This window comes from Bufo bufo, chromosome 5 (assembly GCF_905171765.1).
Source record: "Bufo bufo chromosome 5, aBufBuf1.1, whole genome shotgun sequence".
Taxonomy (NCBI): domain Eukaryota; kingdom Metazoa; phylum Chordata; class Amphibia; order Anura; family Bufonidae; genus Bufo; species Bufo bufo.
The window spans coordinates 186,109,430-186,132,834 of record NC_053393.1 but is presented as its reverse complement, the minus strand read 5'-3'; the positions used below and the strand labels follow the sequence as shown (position 1 = coordinate 186,132,834).

The following is a 23,405-nucleotide window of genomic DNA, read 5'->3' as shown; positions in this document are numbered from 1 at the left end:
GAGTCTGACTCCCGGCACCCCCGAGATCCACTCTGTTGAGTGCTGTGGCCTCCTCGCAGCTTACCAGGCACAGCGCCATGCAATGTGTCGTGGCTGTTCTTGGTATTGCAGCTCAGTTCCATTCATGGCATAGGTCATATGACTGATGAATGTGGCGTTACATGACCTAGGAAGAGGCCTAAGCACTGGAGTGTAGGGGCCTCTTTGTACAGCTGATCGGCAGGGGTGCCAGGTCTGACATCTGGCGATCTCATATTGATGTTCTGTCCTGAAGATAGGTCATCAATATTTAAATCCCAGGAAACCCTTTTAATTTTATAAAGTGTCTCTGGAAAATCTTTTTTTTTTTTTACCCTATTGTGAGCTGGTTTAAAAATAATTGTTATTTGCTCGGCAATTCCCTACGGATATGGCCATATGTAGTGGGTCAGTTGTGGAAAGTACGCTGCGTACCTGGCTGAAATTTTTCCAGCGAGGATATGAGCTTGATAGCAGCTCCAGCTAGCTGTGCACATTAGATGAGTGTAGTCCCAACCCGTCCAGGCTTGTATGTCTATGGGGACGCTGGGGGAGAGACCGGTGTTGTGCTGATAGCTATCTAACGTGTGTGACCACTATAACAGCCACATGGTTATTTCTAAAGCCTCCAGGCATGGCGCCTGGGATGGTGCCATAGCAGTGGTGCAGCCGCCAGTCCATTTCGCCGTGTCGGTTGGGGCTGAAACGATTACTCGAATTAATCGATTAACTCAACACAAAAAAATCCTCAAATCAATTGAATCGATGATTTGTTTGTGCCATGTGACCACAGAGTGTGAGTGAAGAGCTTGCTATTACTCACGCTCTGTGGTCACCCGCCTGCTCGCAGAACGCTGCTTTGGATCCTGACGTACACACATCGTCAGGACAGTTTAGTTCACTGTCGCTGCGCCTGGGCACTGATGGCTAGGAGGGGGAGTGGGAGAACTGATGGCAGTGGAGGGAGCTGGTGGCCTTGGGAGAGGAGCTCATGGCAGTGGGAGAGGGAGCAACTGATGACATGGGGGAGCTGATGGCACTGGGTGGGGGAGCTGATGGCACTGGGGGGGGGAGAGCTGAAGGCACTGGGGGAGTGGGAGCGGATGGCACTGGGGGAGTGGAGCGGATGGCACTGGGGTGGGGGAGAGCGGATGGCACTGGGGTGGGGGAGAGCGGATGGCACTGGGGTGGGGGAGAGCGGATGGCACTGGGGTGGGTGAGAGCGGATGGCACTGGGGTGGGTGAGAGCGGATGGCACTGGGGTGGGTGAGAGCGGATGGCACTGGGGTGGGTGAGAGCGGATGGCACTGGGGTGGGTGAGAGCGGATGGCACTGGGGTGGGTGAGAGCGGATGGCACTGGGGTGGGGGAGAGCTGATGGCACTGGGGTGGGGGAGAGCTGATGGCACTGGGGTGGGGGAGAGCTGATGGCACTGGGGTGGGGGAGAGCGGAGCTGATGGCACTGGGTGGGGGAGAGCTAATGGCACTGGGGTGGGGGAGAGCTGAAGGCACTGGGGGAATGGAGCTGATGGCACTGGGGTGGGGGAGAGCTATTAATTTTTTCTTATTAGAGTACTCGATTAATCGTAAAAATAATCGGTAGAATACTCGATTACTAAAATAATCGTTTACTACAGCCCTAGTGCCGGTGATACCATGGGGCATTGAAGAGGGGCTGTAGAGTTATTGTAGGTCACCTATATGAGAACAGAGCATCCTATGCTACAACTGAATGTGATGCGACATTATTGCTTCCTGTTTCAGTATCTAGCGGTAGTATTGCTCAGAGCTTCCGGATAAATGTAAAGGAGTATAAGGCTCCCTTCACATATATTCGTTTCGTCCGACCAGCAATTTTAGGCTGGGAGCCGGGCACAGATTCGGCATCTATACAATAACTGCGCTGAACAGAAAAACTGAGCATATCTGGCATCCGGATGTATGAGAACATCCCCATAGAAAACTATTGGATCAGTTCTGGCTTCAGTTCCCCTCCAAAGTTTTCTAATTCTCACTGGAGGGGAACTGAACCGGATCACCAGATATATGTGAAGGGGCCTAACTGAGTAAGTAAACGCACTCTGTGTCCTCTTTCAGTACCTCCCCTAAAAAGGGTGTGTGCTCCCAGTTTAAATTCTCCTTCAGAATGGGAAATCTGCCAACTAGAGTCATCAAACTACAGAATATCGCACTACTTATGTTTTTGTAGTGTTTTTCATCACCAACGTAAAATGTGGAGTTTTAAAGCAGTTCTCCTGGAATTAAGAAAATAAAATTGCTGAAAAAATACTTAAATATTAATTTATTATAAATATATTTCCGAATACCTTTCAATATTTAAATCCCAGGAAACCCTTTTAATTTTATAAAGTGTCTCTGGAAAATCTTTTTTTTTTTTTACCCTATTGTGAGCTGGTTTAAAAATAATTGTTATTTGCTCGGCAATTCCCTACGGATATGGCCATATGTAGTGGGTCAGTTGTGGAAAGTACGCTGCGTACCTGGCTGAAATTTTTCCAGCGAGGATATGAGCTTGATAGCAGCTCCAGCTAGCTGTGCACATTAGATGAGTGTAGTCCCAACCCGTCCAGGCTTGTATGTCTATGGGGACGCTGGGGGAGAGACCGGTGTTGTGCTGATAGCTATCTAACGTGTGTGACCACTATAACAGCCACATGGTTATTTCTAAAGCCTCCAGGCATGGCGCCTGGGATGGTGCCATAGCAGTGGTGCAGCCGCCAGTCCATTTCGCCGTGTCGGTTGGGGCTGAAACGATTACTCGAATTAATCGATTAACTCAACACAAAAAAATCCTCAAATCAATTGAATCGATGATTTGTTTGTGCCATGTGACCACAGAGTGTGAGTGAAGAGCTTGCTATTACTCACGCTCTGTGGTCACCCGCCTGCTCGCAGAACGCTGCTTTGGATCCTGACGTACACACATCGTCAGGACAGTTTAGTTCACTGTCGCTGCGCCTGGGCACTGATGGCTAGGAGGGGGAGTGGGAGAACTGATGGCAGTGGAGGGAGCTGGTGGCCTTGGGAGAGGAGCTCATGGCAGTGGGAGAGGGAGCAACTGATGACATGGGGGAGCTGATGGCACTGGGTGGGGGAGCTGATGGCACTGGGTGGGGGAGAGCTGAAGGCACTGGGGGAGTGGAGCGGATGGCACTGGGGGAGTGGAGCGGATGGCACTGGGGTGGGGGAGAGCGGATGGCACTGGGGTGGGGGAGAGCGGATGGCACTGGGGTGGGGGAGAGCGGATGGCACTGGGGTGGGTGAGAGCGGATGGCACTGGGGTGGGTGAGAGCGGATGGCACTGGGGTGGGTGAGAGCGGATGGCACTGGGGTGGGTGAGAGCGGATGGCACTGGGGTGGGTGAGAGCGGATGGCACTGGGGTGGGTGAGAGCGGATGGCACTGGGGTGGGGGAGAGCGGATGGCACTGGGGTGGGGGAGAGCTGATGGCACTGGGGTGGGGGAGAGCTGATGGCACTGGGGTGGGGGAGAGCGGAGCTGATGGCACTGGGGTGGGGGAGAGCTAATGGCACTGGGGTGGGGGAGAGCTGAAGGCACTGGGGGAATGGAGCTGATGGCACTGGGGTGGGGGAGAGCTATTAATTTTTTCTTATTAGAGTACTCGATTAATCGTAAAAATAATCGGTAGAATACTCGATTACTAAAATAATCGTTTACTACAGCCCTAGTGCCGGTGATACCATGGGGCATTGAAGAGGGGCTGTAGAGTTATTGTAGGTCACCTATATGAGAACAGAGCATCCTATGCTACAACTGAATGTGATGCGACATTATTGCTTCCTGTTTCAGTATCTAGCGGTAGTATTGCTCAGAGCTTCCGGATAAATGTAAAGGAGTATAAGGCTCCCTTCACATATATTTGTTTCGTCCGACCAGCAATTTTAGGCTGGGAGCCGGGCACAGATTCGGCATCTATACAATAACTGCGCTGAACAGAAAAACTGAGCATATCTGGCATCCGGATGTATGAGAACATCCCCATAGAAAACTATTGGATCAGTTCTGGCTTCAGTTCCCCTCCAAAGTTTTCTAATTCTCACTGGAGGGGAACTGAACCGGATCACCAGATATATGTGAAGGGGCCTAACTGAGTAAGTAAACGCACTCTGTGTCCTCTTTCAGTACCTCCCCTAAAAAGGGTGTGTGCTCCCAGTTTAAATTCTCCTTCAGAATGGGAAATCTGCCAACTAGAGTCATCAAACTACAGAATATCGCACTACTTATGTTTTTGTAGTGTTTTTCATCACCAACGTAAAATGTGGAGTTTTAAAGCAGTTCTCCTGGAATTAAGAAAATAAAATTGCTGAAAAAATACTTAAATATTAATTTATTATAAATATATTTCCGAATACCTTTCATTAGTTATAATGGCTCCATTGGTCTTGGGAGCAATTGTTAGGAGAAATAAAATGTCAGCTGTCCTATTAGTACACGCAGAACCTGTCCTAATCACACAGGAGGACAAGTTACTTCACAACACTGAGCTAAAGAGCTGCCTCATCCTCCTCTCTCCAATACCAGTCAATAATTATTGTTCTGAATACAGTTTAATATGATCTTCAGCTGAATCTCTGTAGGAATGGAGTTCATGAGGAGACATGAAGTACTGAGAGGATGGACAGGACAGACTGTGGTAATGTGGGGCTGTGGTAATGGAGACTGCATACAAGTCCTGCTGCTCATTACTACATTCGCACCTCCTCTCTGTACTTCATGTCTCCTCATGAACTCCATTCCTAGAGATTCAACTGAAGATCATATTAAACTGTATTCAGAACAATAATCCCTGACAAGTAGGAGAGGAGGATGAAGCATCTCTTTAGCTCTGTGTTCTGAAGTAACTTGTCCTGCTGCGTGATTAGGACAGGCTTTGTGTGTACTAATAGGACGGTGGCCATTTTATTTCTCCTAATGATTGCTCCCTAGACAAAACGAGCCATTATAACTAATGAAAGGTATTTGGGAATATATTTATAATAAAGTAATATTTAAGTATTTTCTTAATTCCCAGAGAACACCCTTCTCGGCACAGTACTGTTAATGGAGCTTCTTGCCATGCTATTAGGCTGGGGCTACGTGGCAATCTTGACCAAAGATGGCTGTGTAGATCAGCATCTAACACCAGCCTTACTGACTCACTGAGCATAACTGTATTTTCCCTTTTTTCTCAAAGTTTCTGAGGTTGACTTTTCTGACTGCTCAGTTTGCAATCTCCCATTTTAAAAGGATCAGAAATAAATGGCTTCCTTCTTCCAAAAGCAGCACCACACCTGTCACCGGGTGGTGTGTGGTATTGCAGCTCATCCCCATTCACTTCAGTGGAGCTGAGCAGTAATACCAGACACAACCCATGGACGGTTGTGAAGCTGTGAAGGTTGTGAAGATTTTTTTTTTCTTCTAATTCTGGACATCCCCTTTAAAGGGCACTTGTCAGATCCCTTGTGCATAATGGTGTAGTGACAGACACATTAATATCGTATATTAACACTACAGTGGAATTTCAGCTGTGGTGCAGATGTGACTCCTGCAGTTTGACAATTTAGGCGCAGGCCTCCATCGTGGGTTTCAGCTTTTGCAAAACAAGGGTGAAATAAACTGAAAAATACTTGTAACGTCAGGATTTTGCAACTGATTTGTTTAGCGGAAGTTGCCATGGCGGATTTTTCCCACTGGAATTTTTGTTCTGTGTGACCATACCATAAGACATATAGGGGCACATTTATTAAGACCAGCCTTTTAGACGCTGGTCTTAATAAAGCCCTGCAATGGCGGTGGATCCGCTGAAGTTATGAAGAGACGTCGGCCCTTCCATAACTTCGGCACATACAGTGCCATTCTTGCTGTCTTACATTTAGAACTTTTTCTACGCCTGAATAAGGCATAGAAAATGGTAAATGAGCCAGCCTGCCCACAGTTTAAGACCTGGCGTAAGTGGGGCGAAGTCGCGCCTAATTTAGGTGTATTTCAGAATAGTAAATGAGCCCCATACTTGACAGCTACATGCTAAGCATCTACAGATGCCTCCATGTAGTAGCACCTTCCGTCAGTATATCTGTACCACCTGACTCAATAGCTGATGAGCGGGCGGCGCTGAATGCCACAGTCCGAGCGCTGCTAATCTTTTCATGCTGGGATTTATTACCGTGCGGTTCACTGAGTAGCCATCAGACAATGTGATGAGTACATACAACTGGAGTATGTGGATTTCCACCGCATTGTGCCAGTGGTGCAAGCTTCGCTTTCTAGATGATGAAACCGCATGTCACAATCACCACAACAATGATTGGTTATGACAGGAGCAGGCGACGGAAAGCTGAGAGAGCCCCCGGGGACGGGATGCTGCAAGAATAGCAAGATGGTGTAACAGCATTTATCCGCTAGATTGTAGATGATGCATTTAACCTATCCAGCGTTTCCTGCCAGTCATCGTTGTCCGATGAACGTGCATGTTTGGAGGGGGGGTCCACGTGGCGGTGTGTCAGATGCGGTAGTGCAGTGTGGTTTTGGCTGCATACCTTGTACAGGTGAAGTACATTGAAGCTGTAGGGCAGTTTTCTTATTTTCTTCACTTTTGCCACTTTTATGGTTTCAAAAAGTTGCAAATTATGGTGCATTCCATATTTTGCGCTATAATTTGAAACTTTTTACCCTTCTCGTTACTTTTCAAAAGTGGCAAGAAAAGTATTGGGGTTTTGCAGGCTGCTTTATAATGAAGTCTGTGACATGAAGTTCTGCTGTGACTGCGGTAATCAGGGAGATCAAGGTGGCAGTGTTTCAAAAACTGGAGATTGGGGGGTTACCTGCTTTTTGTATCTCTAGTCTTAGGGTACTTTCACACCTGCGGCAGAGGATTCCGGCAGGCAGTTCCGGCGCCGCAAAGTTCTGCTGTTCCGTAAAATTATGGTACCTGTTAAAATCTAGTACCCTCGTCACTTCCGGTAGTGACGTAGCCGCACCAGAAGCTTCAAAAGGAGGTGTGATCTTAGAGCCCGGCACCTGATTGGCTGAAAAGAAGGCGTGTTGGCGCCTGCGCACAACCAACCTGGGTACCGTCATTTTACATGCTGCGCCTGTGAACGCACCTATGATTTACGGGCTGAAAAGAAGGCGTGTTGGTGCCTGCGCACAACCAACCAGCCTCGATTTACGTGCCCATCCTTCATAAGCGCGAGCTGTAATATTTCAGTACCCTCTCTGTTTCACAAGGCAATCTGGTTCACGCATGCGTGGTGGCCTGTAAATCAAAGGTACCCTTCCTCCCTCCCTGTGCGCGTTCACAGGCGCTGCATGTAAAATTACGGTACCCAGGTTGGTTGTGCGCAGGCGCCAACACGCCTTCTTTTTAGCCCGTAAATCATAGGTACTCTCCCTCCCTCCCTGTGCGCATTCACGGACACAGCATGTAAAATGACGGTACCCAGGTTGGTTGTGCGCAGGCGCCAACACGCCTTCTTTTTAGCCCGTAAATCATAGGTACTCTCCCTCCCTCCCTGTGCGCATTCACGGACACAGCATGTAAAATGACGGTACCCAGGTTGGTTGTGCGCAGGCGCCAACACGGCTTTTTTTCAGCCAATCAGGTGCTGTGCTCTAAGATCACACCTCCTTTTGAGGCTTCTGGTGCGCCTACGTCACTACCAGAAGTGATGAGGGTACCAGATTTTAACAGGTACCATAATTTCACGGAACATCGGCAATCCGGACGCAAACTGATGGCATTTGTCAGACGGATCTGGATGCGGATCCGTCTGACAAATGCATTGAAATACTGGATCCGTCTCTCCGGTGTCATCCGGAAAAACAGATCCGGTATTAATTTTTTTTTCATTTTTAAAGGTCTGCGCATGCGCAGACCGGAAAGCCGCATCCGTTTTGCCGGAACTCTTAATGCCGGATCCAGCACTAATACACTTCAATGTAAATTAATGCCGGCATTCCGGCAAGTGTTCAGTATTTTTGGCCGGAGAGAAAACTGCAGCATGCTGCAGTATTTTCTCCGTCCAAAAAACGTAAGAGGGACTGATCTGTAGACATCCTGATGCATCCTGAACGGATTGCTCTCCATTCAGAATGCATTAGGATAAAACTGATTAGTTTTTTTCCGATATTGAGCTCCTGTGACGGAACTCAATACCGGAAAACAAAAATGCTGGTGTGTGAAAGTACCCTTACTTATTTGTTGGATCTAAGGCTACTTTCACACTAGCGTTCGGGTGTCCGCTCGTGCGCACCGTTTGAAGGGGCTCACGAGCGGCTCCGAACGCATCCGTCTGGCCCCAATGCATTCTCAGTGGAGGCGGATCCACTGAGAATGCATCCGCCTGCCAGCGTTCAGCCTCCGCTCCGCTCAGTGAGCGGACACCTGAACGCTGCTTGCAGCGTTCGGGTGTCCGCCTGGCCGTGCGGAGGCGAGCGGATCCGTCCACACTTACAATGTAAGTCAATGGGGACGGATCCGCTTGAAGATGACACAATATGGCTCAATCTTCAAGCGGATCCGTTCCCCATTGACTTTCAATGTAAAGTCTGAACGGATCCGCTCAGACAACTTTCACACTTAGAAAATTTTCTAAGTTTTAATGCAGACGCATCCGTTCTGAACGGATGCGAACGTCTGCATTATCGGAGCGGATCCGTCTGATGAAACATCAGACGGATCCGCTCCGAACGCTAGTGTGAAAGTAGCCTAATATTAAAGGGGTTGTCTCACGAAAAATATTCTACAGTTTTCAAACCAGCACCTGGATCTGAATACTTTTGTAATTGTATGTAATAAAAATTTAGTATAGCCACTGAGTTATTCAATAAAATGTATTTGTACAGCGCCACCTGCTGTTTTTTTAAATTTATTATTTCTTTGTCCTGCTCACTGAGATGGCCGCACATGCTCAGTTTTATCGTTCAACTGCCTCCTGAGCTGTGATAGGTAGAGAACAGACACGCCCCCTTAGCTGCAGCAGAATAGACACTCCCCTTGAGCTGTCAGTTTGATATAAATCTCTGGATCCATGTGAGGTACAGGGCTGGCTCTAACTTTGTCAGAAAGAGATTGCCATGTACTATATGATGTCGGATTTTCATTTTTTACTTTAGTCATGGGATAACCCCTTTAAAGATTTTCTTCATGACTATCTTCCTTATTTTAATCAAATCTGATATTTTTCTTCTGTACCTCCTCACTTACAGGACCCACACCTATCAGACATTTATGGAATATGCTGTGGATATTCTGTACCTATCTGAGATAGGAATACCCTTTTAATAGGCTGTGTATGAGTTCACGGTATGAGGTGCGTTGACTAACCTCACATGTACTCCCTGTACTTTGGAGAAAGAGGTCTCAGAATGGGGTGAGGTGTTCTATGCCTTGCAATGACTTTGTGAGTCTCCTGACCTGCTCTTCCTCAGGCAGTGGTAACCTGTCCTAGCCTCCTGGTAGAATCATCTTCGTTCCTCCTCACCGTGGTGCACAGTGAGAGCCACAACACTGGAGCAATCAAAATCCAGGCCTGACTAATCACAGGCAGAGCATAGTCACATGGAAGATATTGCTAGAGGTCGGAGCCCTGCTGCATGGTTGTGGAGGTGGGTGGATATAGTCCTGCTCATACGGCTACTTTCACACTTGCGTTTGGTGCGGATCCGTCATGGATCTGCACAGACGGATCCGTTCAGATAATACAACCGTCTGCATCCCTTCAGAACGGATCCGTTTGTATTATCTTTAACATAGCCAAGACGGATCCGTCTTGATCACCATTGAAAGTCAATGGAGGACGGATCCGTTTGTATTTTGCCAGATTGTGTCGTCGAAAACTGATCCGTCCCCATTGACTTACATTGTGTGTCAGAACGGATCCGTTTGGCTGCAAGCAGCGTTTTGGTGTCCGCCTCCAAAGCGGAATGGGGGCAGAACGGAGGCAAACTGATGCATTCTGAGCGGATACTTTTCCATTCAGAATGCATAAAGGCAAAACTGATCCGTTTTGGAGCGCATGTGAGAGCCCTGAACGCATCTCACAAACGGAAAGCCAAAACGCTAGTGTGAAAATAACCTAATTCAGGGGTATTACCGTACATGCCAGAATCAGTCTGCAGTACTATATGGCTACGATGGTTTTTGCCAAAGTCTAGCACTGGCCGGGACCTGCGCCTTACCTGCCAAGGAGCCACAACTCAGAATCTTAGATGGGTTGGTCTATACAAAAAGTAGCAGAGGGATGTTTGCTGGAAGGTAGCATAAATCAAGGTCATTTTTGGCTGTATGAAGAATAATAAACAATGTTCACATTGTATAAAGTTTACTACAGCCCTAAGCCGATGATTGGTGCTCTTTGCCAATCAACCACATGACATTGTCTTGTTTCCCACTTACGTAATAGATGCTGAATGTCAATACAGTATGACTTTGACACCAAACTTTTTGTAAAGAGAAAGGAGATCGGGGCTTCTAGGGATATTTGTCTCCTACTTAGCTCTACCAGTGGTGACCTCAAGGTACCGGTGTGTTGTCTTGGTCAACTACTTATTACAGCTGGCACCCTGAGGAGCCGGCATCCAGGATATATCACCTAAGCATCATCAGTTCCAAGTACCATGGGCGATGTGTCACACAAACTGTATCACAAGGACACCCTAATAATGAGTATATTCACACACAAAAGATGCCAATGTTTCGACTACTGGAGGTTGTGGGGTACTTGCTGTTTGTATCTCCAGTCTTACTTATTGGATCTAATAATAAATATTTTCCTTATGACCATCTTCCCTTTAAATCAAATCTGATATTTTTCTTCTCATAAATCTTATGACAAACACACCTTATTTTGATTTTGTGAACCTGGCCCCAGGACAACCCTTTGTTAAATGGAAGCTGTTCTCCAGATCTCTGCATTCAGCCACTGCAGGATGATCACTCATGTGGGTTGGTCTGGATCTGCTACAGCTCGTGGTGAGTTGTGTGCTCCCAAGAGGAAAAACCCTTCTCTATCATGTCAATATGCTCTACTAGGGCATATGGAAAGGACTTGACTTTATGACACAACCTCTTAAGGCCATTTTCAGACCATGAAATTTAATTTTATGATTTATATAGTGTTTGGGGTTACAATTTTATCTATACTGTTCAGTAGAAGACCATAGTGTAGATGTATATTCCATGTCATAAGGTTTTAAGAAGGAACTCCTATTTACTGTTTTGTTTCTGTTTCTTTTTGTAGTTTCAAGGATACTAGACAAGACGATGTTTGGCTTGTGGATGTAAGTCTTGGTTACTTTCAGTCTTGTATGCTATCTTGGTGAAGTGAAGTGTATATATATATCTGTCATTTCAGTGCCATTGATAAAGCTGATCATGTATACACTATACTCTTGTATATTGGCTTTATTTTGCCAGTCTTATTATGTTCACATTATGTTTTTAGCCTCCATTTAACTTAATCGGCAGGAAGAGCTTCCAATTTATGCATTAAAGGGCTTCTGTCACCCCACTAAAACTCTTTATTTATTTTTTTTGTGTACTTATAATCCCTATCCTGCGATAGATCTATACATTATGTTATTAATCATTTTCGTTCAGTAGATATGTCAAAAAACGTACTTTTATAATATGCTAATTACCTGTCTACCAGCAAGTAGGGCATCTACTTGCTGGTAGCAGCCGCAAAAAACCGCCCCCTCCTCCTGTTGATTGACAGGGACAGCCGCGATCTCCTCCTCCGACTGGCCCTGTCAGCATTTCAAAAATTGCGCGCCTGTGTTGATTCGGCGCAGGCGCTCTGAGATAAGGAGGCTCGCCTCCTCAGCACTCCCTCAGTGCGCCGATGACGTCTTCTCTTTCGGTGACGTCATCGGCGCAGGCGCACTGAGGGAGTGCTGAGGAGGCGAGCCTCCTTATCTCAGAGCGCCTGCGCCGAATCAACACAGGCACGCGATTTTTGAAATGCTGACAGGGCCAGTCGGAGGAGGAGATCGCGGCTGGCGCTGTCAATCAACAGGAGGAGGGGGCGGTTTTTTGCGGCTGCTACCAACAAGTAGACGCCCTACTTGCTGGTAGACAGGTAATTAGCATATTATAAAAGTACGTTTTTTGACATATCTACTGAACGAAAATGATTAATAACATAATGTATAGATATATCGCAGGATAGGGATTATAAGTACACAAAAAAAAAAAAAAAAGAGTTTAGTGGGGTGACAGAAGCCCTTTAAAGAGGTTTTCCGAGAGATATTTTTACTGATGACCTACCCTCAAGGTAGGTCATCAGTATCTGATCAGTGGGGTTTGAGAAGGCATTGGTGATTGCAGTAGCGCTGTGGCCTTCTCTCAGTTCACCAAGCCCAGCGCCATACATTGTACAGTGGCTGTGCTTGGTATCGCAGCTCAGCCCCATTCACTTCAATGGGGCTGAGCTGTGCCTAGGCCATGAGACCGATGAATGTAACATCACATGGTGTAGGCAAACCTGAAAAAGGCCGAGGTGCTAGCACGAGCACTGCTGCCTTCTCTGCTATAATGGAGAGGACCTCCTGAGAATTACTTGGCAGTACAGGCTTTGTATACTAGTGCAGCTTTGATCACTGAGAGAGATTGTGGCATGTTAATCCAGCTCCTTGCCTCCACTGACGAGCAGGCAATTATTGGGAAGGAATGGTCCCCTCCCAATAATTGCCTAGTCTAAATGCAGCATTATGCAGGCTGTGTAGACCTGCACCAAATTTATCACAGGGGCTTAGGCGGGATAGTCACTTTTTGTCTTACTTTTTATTTTATTGGTTGGTTGGCTTTACGACAGAATTTTATGCCAGGACTGTGCACAATTTTGGCACAAAATGGTGCATCTTAGGCCACACCCTTTTCCAAATAAACCTCACCCCTTAGGTGTGATAGGCACAGTTGATTTTTCTAAAATTGCACCAAGCAATACATCACTGGGCCACTATCTCCAGAGAGCTTGAAGACAGTGGCAGATATTTAATTTCTTTGATGGCATTACAGAGCATTTGAACATATGCTGCTCTCCACACTACCCCTGATCACTGGGGGTACCTGTAGCCGCGGACTTTGAGATTGTCTTATTTTTGGAAGAAGGATATTTTTGGTCAAATAAGTTGTTTAAAACAGACAACTTCTTTAAACCAACTTAATGGAAACACCAGTGTTAAAGTGGTATGTTTCCAATGTCCTCCTTATCTCATCTGTAGGTGAACCTAGAATTTTTTTTAATTCGTTTTTGTTCCCTAGTTTTATGCACCTTGGTGTGGCCACTGCAAGAAACTTGAGCCTGTTTGGAATGAAGTTGGCATTGAGATGAGGTCAAGCGGATCCCCTGTGAGAGTTGGAAAGATGGATGCAACAGTTCATTCAAGTAAGTGTCTACAGTTTGAATAATTTTGTTTGATCAGGTCTACACATGGCAGAATGTTTCCCCCACAAATTTACTGCATTAAATGCTGATTTTGTTAAAGATTGTGCTGCTGATTAATGTATACATATATTAAAGCGGCGAAATCTGCTCTCATATTCCTCGGTGCAGATTTTTTTCCGCTACATATCAGTGGGGAATTCGAACCTCCTATGTAATTTGCTACGGATTTGCTGTACAAAAAATCTGAAACTGACCTTAAAGAGTCACTGTACAGGCACTGTTTTAAATCACTGCCTGCATCCACCTGAAAAATAGCTGTAAAGTCATGGCCTCTAGGGGTCTCACTTCCACCTAATTTGCAGTCCACTGCCTGTTAGGCTTGATCTGTCCATAGTAGCAGAGACATATAAGATAGTTAATAGAAAATGGCATGTCAGAACTAGCTGAGCTCCTGAGCCTGATAGAAGAACTACTTCTACATCTACACTGCTTCTCAAGAGCAGAGAAGTTTGTGTGTCTGTACGTGTGATTTCTCACTCCTTTTCAGCCTTCTGAGCTCCCTAGAATTAAACAAGCATAGTGGAAAGTAAGTAGAGAGAGGTCACTGCAGACAGTAGTGGCAGATTCCACAGAAGCGAGACGTCCCTGCTTGTGAGAGAAATGCATCCAGCTGTGCAAGTGAAAGAGGGAATAATATAGCTGAACAAGACCGTTATGATTCTATAATGAAGCACAGCCATTATGCAAACTTTTTTGAAAACTCAGGTACACTTTAAAGAGGTTGTCCGGGTTCAGAGCTGAACCCGGACATACCCAAATTTTCACCCAGGCAGCCCCCCTGATGTTAGCATAGGAGCATCTCATGCTCCGATGCACTCCCTTGCCTTGCAATAGATCGCGCAGGGCAAGGGCTCTTTTGTTTACAATAACACACTGCCGGGAGTGTGTTCGGTGCCGTCACCTGTTCTGATAAGTGTGCTTTAGCGCTGTCCTACCCGTTTTACTGGCTAGGGCAGCGCTAAAGCCTGCCCATCAGTATGGTTGACGTCACCGGGCTTCCTGGCAGCCCCATGGAAAGCCCTGTTCATCACTGGAACTCCTGAAAATGCCTTTGCCTGCTCGATTTAGCGCAGGGCAAAGGAGAGCATTGGAGCATGAACTGCTCCGATGCTCAAGTCAGGGGGGCTGCCTGGGTGAAAATGGAGGTATGGGTTCAGAGCTGAACCCGGACAACCACTTTAATCTTTGTAAATTGCATTTACTTTTCTGCAGGGCAATACATTTCACATTTCCCGATTAGAATATGAAAGCAGTAATCACATCTTAAGGTTTTCTCATCCATGTACCTTTCAATTTCGCTTTACAAAACCTGTCTTTTTCACAGTATTTTAACGTGAGATCCTTAGTTACCTCCACTACTGTTTCTCTCTCCTGTTTAGGAAATGCGGTATAGCTTGGGTAGATTAAAACTGCAAGCCCTCACTAGCCCTTGTTGCATCAGGCTTTAGGCAAATCTTGTATTCACTCATTTTTCTAATTAGTCTGTTCAACAAGATTGCTACTGAGAAGTGCGTCGGGGATTGTACTAATCTTTAGAAAGTTTTCTTGGAGACAATGAGACGGTTTCATTCTGGATTATCATTTGCATCATTTGCTTTTAGTAGCCTCCAGTTTCTTTTAAAAATATTAAAGGGTATTTCCTACAAATGTGATAGCATGTTGGTCAGATATACTGCCACCTAGTGATCGAAGAATGCACAACTGTCAGGACCACTACTATACTTACAATGTAGAGGTCACAGTTAAAGGAAATCTGTCATCAGCGACCTCCTTATCCAACTATTTGCACAAACACATAGCTGTGGTTCACCAGATTAAAACACAGTTTTTTTTTTTTTTTTGTTTTTTTTTATCTGAGGCACTGTTCTAGAGTTATGAGACTTTTTCTTAAAGGATAACTGTCATATTTTCATAAAAAAATACATTTTAGCATATGTTACTGCTTCAGCAGCATTATGCATAAAGCAGTTTCTTCACTTACCACTGTTTTCCTTGAGTTTTCCCCTTAGTTACGGCTGTTTTGAATCCTACATTATGAGGATCTTCTCAAGATGGCTCCTCTGCCAGTTCTCTGAGGCCAAAACTGCATTCCCTCAGGTCACATTCAAACTTGCTGTAGCCAGCAGCTTCCTGCCAGCCAATCAGATTGTATTACTGAGAGACACGCCTCCTCACTCTGAAGCCTAATGCAGGCATGCAGTGTGAAGGACCGCCCCTCTGTCTTCCTAGCCGGAGACAGATCAGCCATAGCAATGGTCTTTTAAGGGAGCAGTGGAAAGGGACAGGAGACATGAATGAAAGCTGTTATTATAAGATAATTACAGATCTTTTGGCAATCATTGACAGACTTACTCAGGTATACATGCCTAGCTCTAATAAACTAGCAAATAAAAAAATATGATAGTTATCCTTTAATATGTAAATTATCCCTATGGTGCAATGAGGGCATCAGCGTTGCTCTTGTTGCATCCAAGCTTCCTTCCTTTCTGTGCCTAGCCACTCCCTCGCTGCTTTTATTGACAGGGCCAGGCAGTGGCAAAGTATCTAGGGAGTAGCTGGCCACAGAAATGAGTGCAGTGCAACAAGAGCAATGGTGACGCTCTCATTACACCAAAGGCCTAATCTGCATATTAAGAAAAAGTTGCGTAACGGACCGTAGTTACATAGTTAATACGGTTGAAAAAAGACGTAAGTGTGTCAAGTTTAGGGTGCATTCACACGACCGTAAGTGTTTTGCGGTCTGCAAATTTCGGATCCGCAAAACACGGATATTGGCTGTGTGCGTTCCGCATTTTGCGGACCGCACATGGCCGGCGCTATATAGAGAATGCCTATTCTTGTCCGCAACCGCGGACAAGAATAGGACATGCTCTATCTTTTTTGCGGGGCCACGGAACGGAACAACGGATGCGGACAGCACACGGTGTGCTGTCTGCATCTTTTGCGTCCCCATTGAAATGAATGGGTCCGCACCCGTTCCGCAAATTTGTGGAACGGATGCGGATCCATTTATACGGTCGTGTATATAAAACCCTCAACCAAGGATCTACAAAAGAAAAAAATGATGTTAACTGATATACAACTAATCAGTATTACAAGTACCGTATTTTTCGCCCCATAAGACACACTTCCCCCCCCCCCCAAAAGTGGGGGGAAAGTGCCCCTGCGTCTTATGGGGTGAATGCTGGCAATTTACATCGCAGTCGGCGATGCTGCAGCATCGCAGACTGCGATGTATTAGTGAGGAGGGTCTGTAGTAGGCGGGGAGAGCGGCGGGGCAGTGCAGGCACTGTACTCTGGCCCGCTGCTCAGTATGTACTGTATACGTAGTGTTAATAATCATATCTAAACTGCGCTCCCCATGTGTACTGTACTTACCGGTACATGTCACGCTCCTGTAGTAAGCACTAGCAGCTAGCAGGCAGAAATGAATATGTAGTGGTTGGTGAAAAGTGGATATGTAAGCTATGTGGACTAAATCAGAGATATAAGGTGGTAAAATTACAGGGTACATCAAGGATGAAATTAATACTCCATGGTTGTGTGGTAGATTCTAAAACACTCCTGCACAGGCCAGGTTTTTCAGGGCAGGTTTCGCAGTGGTAAATGGTGTCTTTCCTTATCCACCTTTTGGAACATACCCTGCATCTTTTTTGGGTCCTTCCCTTCCTTGCTGTCTGAGGGACTTAACCTGGAAAATGTTGCCCTGGTACAACACGGCACCGTAACTTCCTGAAGTACTGGGACCCTCCCCGGCCTGGCTTTAAAAAATGAGGGCCTTGATAACCTCTTGGAACTGGAGGAAAGTTCCTGTGTGGCCTGCAGATTGAAATAGCACGTACGCATTGCACATTGCCATCTGTACAATGTGAACGGTCAGCTTTTTGTACTACACTTTGTTTTTGGTGTGGCACTGTAGGGATTCAGAACTTGATCTGAAAGATCAACCCCTCCCATGTGCTTATTGTAGTCCAGGATGCAAACTTGTCCTTGTACTTAACCGCCAGCATGTTCTCATGGAGGAGAGCTCTGCTTTCACCTATTCTCAGTGGTTGCCCTACCAGGGATCTAGGGAGGCCTCTCTGAGTTTTGCGCACCGTGCCGCAAGCCACAATACTTCTGGCAGTTAGGGACATTAATAGGGGTATGCTGGTATAATAGTTATCCACATAGAGGTGGTAACCCTTATCCAGCAGTGGGTGCAGAAAGTCCCACACAATCTTTCCACTAACTCCTAGGAGGGGGGCGGCATTCTAGGGGTTCAATGCTGGAATCTTTCCCTTCATAAACGTGGAACTTGTGGGTGTACCTGGAGCTACTCTCACAAAGTTAGTAAATTTTTATGCCATACCTTGCCCGTTTGCTAGGCAGGTACTGGCGGAATCTAACCCTCCCTTTGAAAAGTAACAGGGACTCATCTACACATATTTTTTTATCAGGGGTGTACACCTCAGCAAACTTGGTGTTAAAGTGGTCAAGGACAGGCCTAACCTTGAACAGACGGTCAAATAACGGGTCATTTTGGGGTGGGCACTGTGTATTGTCATTGTAGTGTAGGAATTTCCAAAATTACTCAAAACGCTTCAAGGTCATGGTCTGACTGTAAATTGGAGTCTGATAGAAAATGTTCGAACTCCAATATTGTCTGATGTTTGGCTTCTTTACAACGCCCATATGCAGCACGAGTCCCCAACATGTCATCATCTCTGCTGCACTTACTGGGGTCCAACCTAGGGGTCTAGCATATGGCGAGGTAGGGTTCTGAGCTATAAATTGTTGGGCATACAAATTGGTTTGGGCCACCATTAAATTTATAAAATCTTCAGAGAAGAAGATTTAAAAAAAATCTTGTTCTGTGAAGCCCGCACTGTCTATCTGTATTCCAGAGTTGCCCACAAAATCCGGAATTTGGGGCTTATAATCGCCAGGTCACTCTAGGGAGGTGCCTCCGCTGCTACCCTGGGGCGCCTTCTAGAGGGTCCCTCATCAGCGGATGATGATGATGATGATGAGAGGGTAGAGGAGTAGAGGAGTAGAGGAAAGTGGCATCCTCTTCTCCCTCACTGGCCGACTCAGTATCAGAGGCAAGATTGTTTCAATCTCAGTCGGCTGAGGAGTGGGGTGGGGGGCGTGGCCTAACCTATTCGGGTGCGTGTCCTTTTGAACAGCTCACTCTAAGACAGAAGCATTGTGCTGTCTGAGTGTAAGCTGCAGGGAGAAAGTCACCATCCCTCCCACCCCTGCAGCTGACAGAAGTTGATTTTTACCTTCATTTTTTCAATACCTGTCAGCTGAGGCGACGTGGCCTAACCAGATCTGGGCATGGCTTAGCGGGACCTAGAAGTTGATTTTTAACTTAATAATCAAATTTTTTCTATCTTTCGGCTGAGAAGTGTGTGTGGGGGGGGGGGGTGGCCTAACCGAATTGGGGGCATGTCCTTTTGAACAGCTCACTCTCATTTTTTCAATCGCCGCCGGCTCACGGGTGGGGAGCGTGGCCTAACCGGATCAGGGACGTGGCTTAGTGGGAACTGGGGGCGGGGTTTTAAGTCTTTTGAACGTGGACACATTGTGGCAGGGGGCGTGTCTGGGCTTCTTCCTGTAAGAGTGACGCCCCTCTAGGCACCTTACTGGCTCATTTGCATACCAAATAAACTGGATTTTCAGAGGATAAAAACATCTATTGCTGAACAAAGGCACATCTGGAAATAAGGTACTAAGTGCTATTAGGCCATGGCTTTACTTCAATAGCGATTTTCCTGGTGACAGATTTCCTTTAAAGCTCTCCTACAGCAGTGAAGATAAATGGCTGGGTTGTTATGGAAACCTGGAGTAAAACTGTGTATGTGAAGGCTGGAGGACCTGCGAGCTTCTATTGGCTGATAAGGGTCATGTGACCAAGCTTCTTTTGGCTAATATATATAAAACTAACTACTGGAACGCGTGACGGATTGGCTCCGGATGCATTCAGGGTGCGTTCAGGGAAACTCGCACCATTTTGCAAGCAAGTTCAGTCAGTTAAGTCTGCGATTGCGTTCAGTTTTTAACGCGCGGGTGCAATGCATTTAATGCGTTTTTCACGTGCATGATAAAAAAATGAAGGTTTACAAATAACATCTCTTAGCAACCATCAGTGAATAACGCATTGCATCCGCACCTGCTTCCGGATGCAATGCGTTTTTCATGCAGCCCCATTCACTTCTATGGGGCCAGGGCTGCGTGAAAAACGCAGAATATAAAACATGCTGCGATTTTCACGCAACGCAGAAAAAAAAAAACGCTCATGTACAGAGACCCATTGAAATGAATGGGTCAGGATTCAGTGCGGGTGCTATGTGTTCACGTCACGCATTGCACCCGCGCTGAAAACTCGCTCGTGTGAAAGGGGCCTTAGTGTCGCTCCGGGCATACCCTCCTTCCTGATCTGGCAAAGGGCATAGATAGACACAGCTGCATGCTGGGCAGTACACTTCCCCTGGCAACCATATAACTCCCAGCATGTATCATGAGTGAGTCCTGTTCTGTTGAATAGGGCTATACACAACACTCGCCATGTGTAATACCACCAAACCTACGGTTTTGTCCCTCCATGTACAATGCCCTGGACGGATAGTAGAACAGAAAGATTATTCTCCCCAAACGTCACCATAAACAAGCATGTTTTGCTTGACCTGCATGTTTTCTTAATGGGGAGAGGGAAATGACTCGATAACAGACCCCTCTTGTCTCTGCGAGAGCTAAGGATCTAGCAAGGAAAAAACCAACATAGGTGTTTGATCGCTGGGGGACTGACTGCTGGGACCCCAGTTAGGCCTCATGCACACGACCAAAGTTCGGGTGCGGACCCATTCACTTCAATGGGGCCGCAAAAGATGCGGACAGCACTCCATGTGCTGTCTGCATCTGTTGCTCCGTTCCGTGGCCCTGCAAAAAAAAATAGCATGTCCTATTCTTGTCTGTTTTGCGGACAAGAATAGGCATTTCTACAGTGGGCCGCCCTTTCCGTTCTGCAAATTGCGAAAGGCACACGGGCGGCTTCCATTTTTTGCGGATCCGCGGTTTGCGGACTGCAAAAAAACGAACGGTCGTGTGCATGAGGCCTTATCATGAGAATTGCCGTCCGCCTCTCAACTGCCCATGAGAATGAAGTGTGGTTCACATGTGCGACCGCTGATCCATTGACTTCTACGAGAGCTGTTCCATGGAAGTGAAGGAAGCGGAGGACGCCCATCTGCACCTCTCCTTTCTGGACTTGCGGACTCCCATTCTCATGACCGATGGAGGTCTCAGAGATTGGACCCCCTTTGATTGGTGTTATTAGTGTCTTAACTAGGGATCGACCGATATTGATTTTTTAGGGCCGATACCGATAATTTGTGAACTTTCAGGCCGATAGCCGATAATTTATACCGATATTCTGGGAATTTTCATTTTTGCGAAAAAAAAAAAAATTCCTACACAAATCTGCTGAAAATTAATATGTTTATTGTTAATGTGTATTTTTTTTTGTTTATTGTTAATGTGTATTTTTTTTTTATAAATCTTTTTCATTTATACTTAATATTTTTGTGTTTTTTTTTTTACTAACTTTTAACCCCCTTAGGGACTAGAACCTTTGTCCTATTCACCTTGATAGATCTCTATCAGGGTGAATAGGATCTCACACTGTCCCTGCTGCTCTGTGCATAGTGCACACAGCAGCATGGAGCTGAACATGGCAGCCAGGGCTTCAATAGCGTCCTGGCTGCCATGGTAACCGATCGGAGCCCCAGGCTTACACAGCTGGGGCTCCGATCGGAGGAGCAGGGGAGAGGGGATCCTGTGGCCACTGCCACCAATGATTAATACTGGGTGGGGGGGGGGGGCGCACTGCGCCACCAATGTTTTTACTATTGGCCGGGATTGGGATGGGGGTGGGGGGCGCACTGCGCCACCAATGATTAATACTGGGGGGCTTGGGGGGGCGCACTGCGCCACCAATGAAGATAAGTCTCTCGATCATTCATATACAGGAGGCGGGAGCTGGCTGCAGAATCACATAACCGGCTCCCGACCTCTATCAGCGGTAGCTGCGATCCGCGGCACCTGAGGAGTTAACTACCGCGGACCACAGCTATTGCTCATAGAGGTCGGGAGCCGGCTATGTGATTCTGCAGCCAGCTCCCGCCTCCTGTATATGAATGAATGAGAGGCTTATCTTCATTGGTGGCGCAGCGGCCACAGCCCCTCCCCTCCTCTTATGTTCTATCCCCTTATTGGCGGCAGCGGCAGCAGCAGCACAGGGGGAGGAGACGCTGCTTCCTTTTCCCCTGTGCTGCGGAGGGAACACAGAGAGCGCTGAGAGCAGCGCGTTCTGTGTTCCCCATACGCTATCGGTATATCGGCAAAATAGATGCCGATACCGATAACGTTCAAAATCCTCAATATCGGCCGATAATATCGGCCAAACCGATAATCGGTCGATCCCTAGTCTTAACCCCTTTTAACTCTTAATATCTGTCTTATTACACTGATGCATTCTGAACGGATCCTTATCCATTCAGAATGCATTGGGGATGAACGGATCCGTTGGGGGCCGCTTGTGAGAGCCCTCAAACAGATCTCACAAGCGGAACCCCAAACGCAACTGTTAAAGTAACTGGTGTTTAAGTTAAATATTTCCTGTTAAAAACCAGAATGGCTGACTGTAGTATGGGATGACTGTCACGAAATCCAGAAAGCGGTCTTTGTATCTCACATGTCTGAAAACCTTCAGAAACGCACTTGCAGATATTACACCATTATATAGAAGGTTTAGTTCTGTCATCTTTGTGCTGTAGATTTAATGCTCTTTCCAATTCTAAATCCAGCTGATCCCGAGAATCTCTGTAGAGACCTATACATTTTTAATAGCTGTACATATGCTGCGCTATATCGCATATCACCGTTCTGTTGTCCAGCAAAGCTTGTCGCAGTCTCTTCCGTTCTTGTAGCCTTAAGTAGTGCAGGATAAATGTCACAATCCAGAGGTGACAGATGTTACAGGAGGATGAATATTTCTTATTTGGAGATTAGTCTGCACTAAAATGATTATAAAAGAGATTGCTATAAGGTATTGGCAGCAAATCTCTTCCTGCCCAGCTGCTGCGGGGTCCCGGGGATTGCTCTGTCCTCTAACGTGCCTACTGGACAGCTCTTAGCAATCTCCACATAGCGACTGAGCTCTTCTACACAAGAAAGTTCAGGAATATGTTTTCCTCAGCAAGACATGTTGATGATCTTGAGGTTCATATGCAGGAGCTGAAGTCTTTTAAGGTATATAATGGGTTAAAAAAATGAGAAGAAGCATTACTCACCTGTCTGCTTTTATTTTATTTTAACCCCTTCCCCCCCTTTGTAAAAATGACCCCCCTATAACTTGTAGACAAAATTCTGCATGCAAACAGATCCTATGGACCAGATTTATCATTAGCTCAAGTCAGAATAATGGAGGGAAAAAGTCGCCAGTTTTTGCGCAATCGCTAAAACTGTGCAAAAATTTGCGACTTTTTTCTGCTCTGCACTATGCTCGCCAGTTTTCTGAAAGTGGGCGTGTTTTCTTATGTAAATGAATCTCTAGACAGATTTACTATTGGGACTATTTGAAAAGTTGCAAAAAAGTTGCAAAATTTGTTTCCTAAAGACGTGCGACTTTTGTAAAGCCGCTTACTGACGGATAAACTACTACCGTCAAACCACATTTATTACAGTCTTAAAGGGCCGATCAAAAATCTGACTTGGCTAAAACTGACTTTAGCCATATGTGAAAGTGGAGTGAGCTGTCAGAGTAATGATAAATCTGGCCCTTATATGTTTAACGTTTAGTTAAAGGGGTCTTCCCATCTCAGACAATGGGGGCATATCACTAGGATATGCCCCCATTGTCTGATAGGTGCGGGTC

The 23,405-nt window shown here is 46.2% G+C and overlaps 1 protein-coding gene across 1 annotated transcript in view; it reads left to right on the top strand.

The window, feature by feature from the left end:
- Positions 1-23,405, top strand: part of TMX3 (thioredoxin related transmembrane protein 3) — a 99,634-nt gene that overhangs the window by 10,703 nt on the left and 65,526 nt on the right. Inside the window, exons 3-4 of the mRNA XM_040431880.1 lie at positions 11,279-11,318; positions 13,303-13,426. Of these exons, the coding sequence (XP_040287814.1) occupies positions 11,279-11,318; positions 13,303-13,426 (164 nt within the window). The remainder of the gene's footprint in view (positions 1-11,278; positions 11,319-13,302; positions 13,427-23,405) is intronic.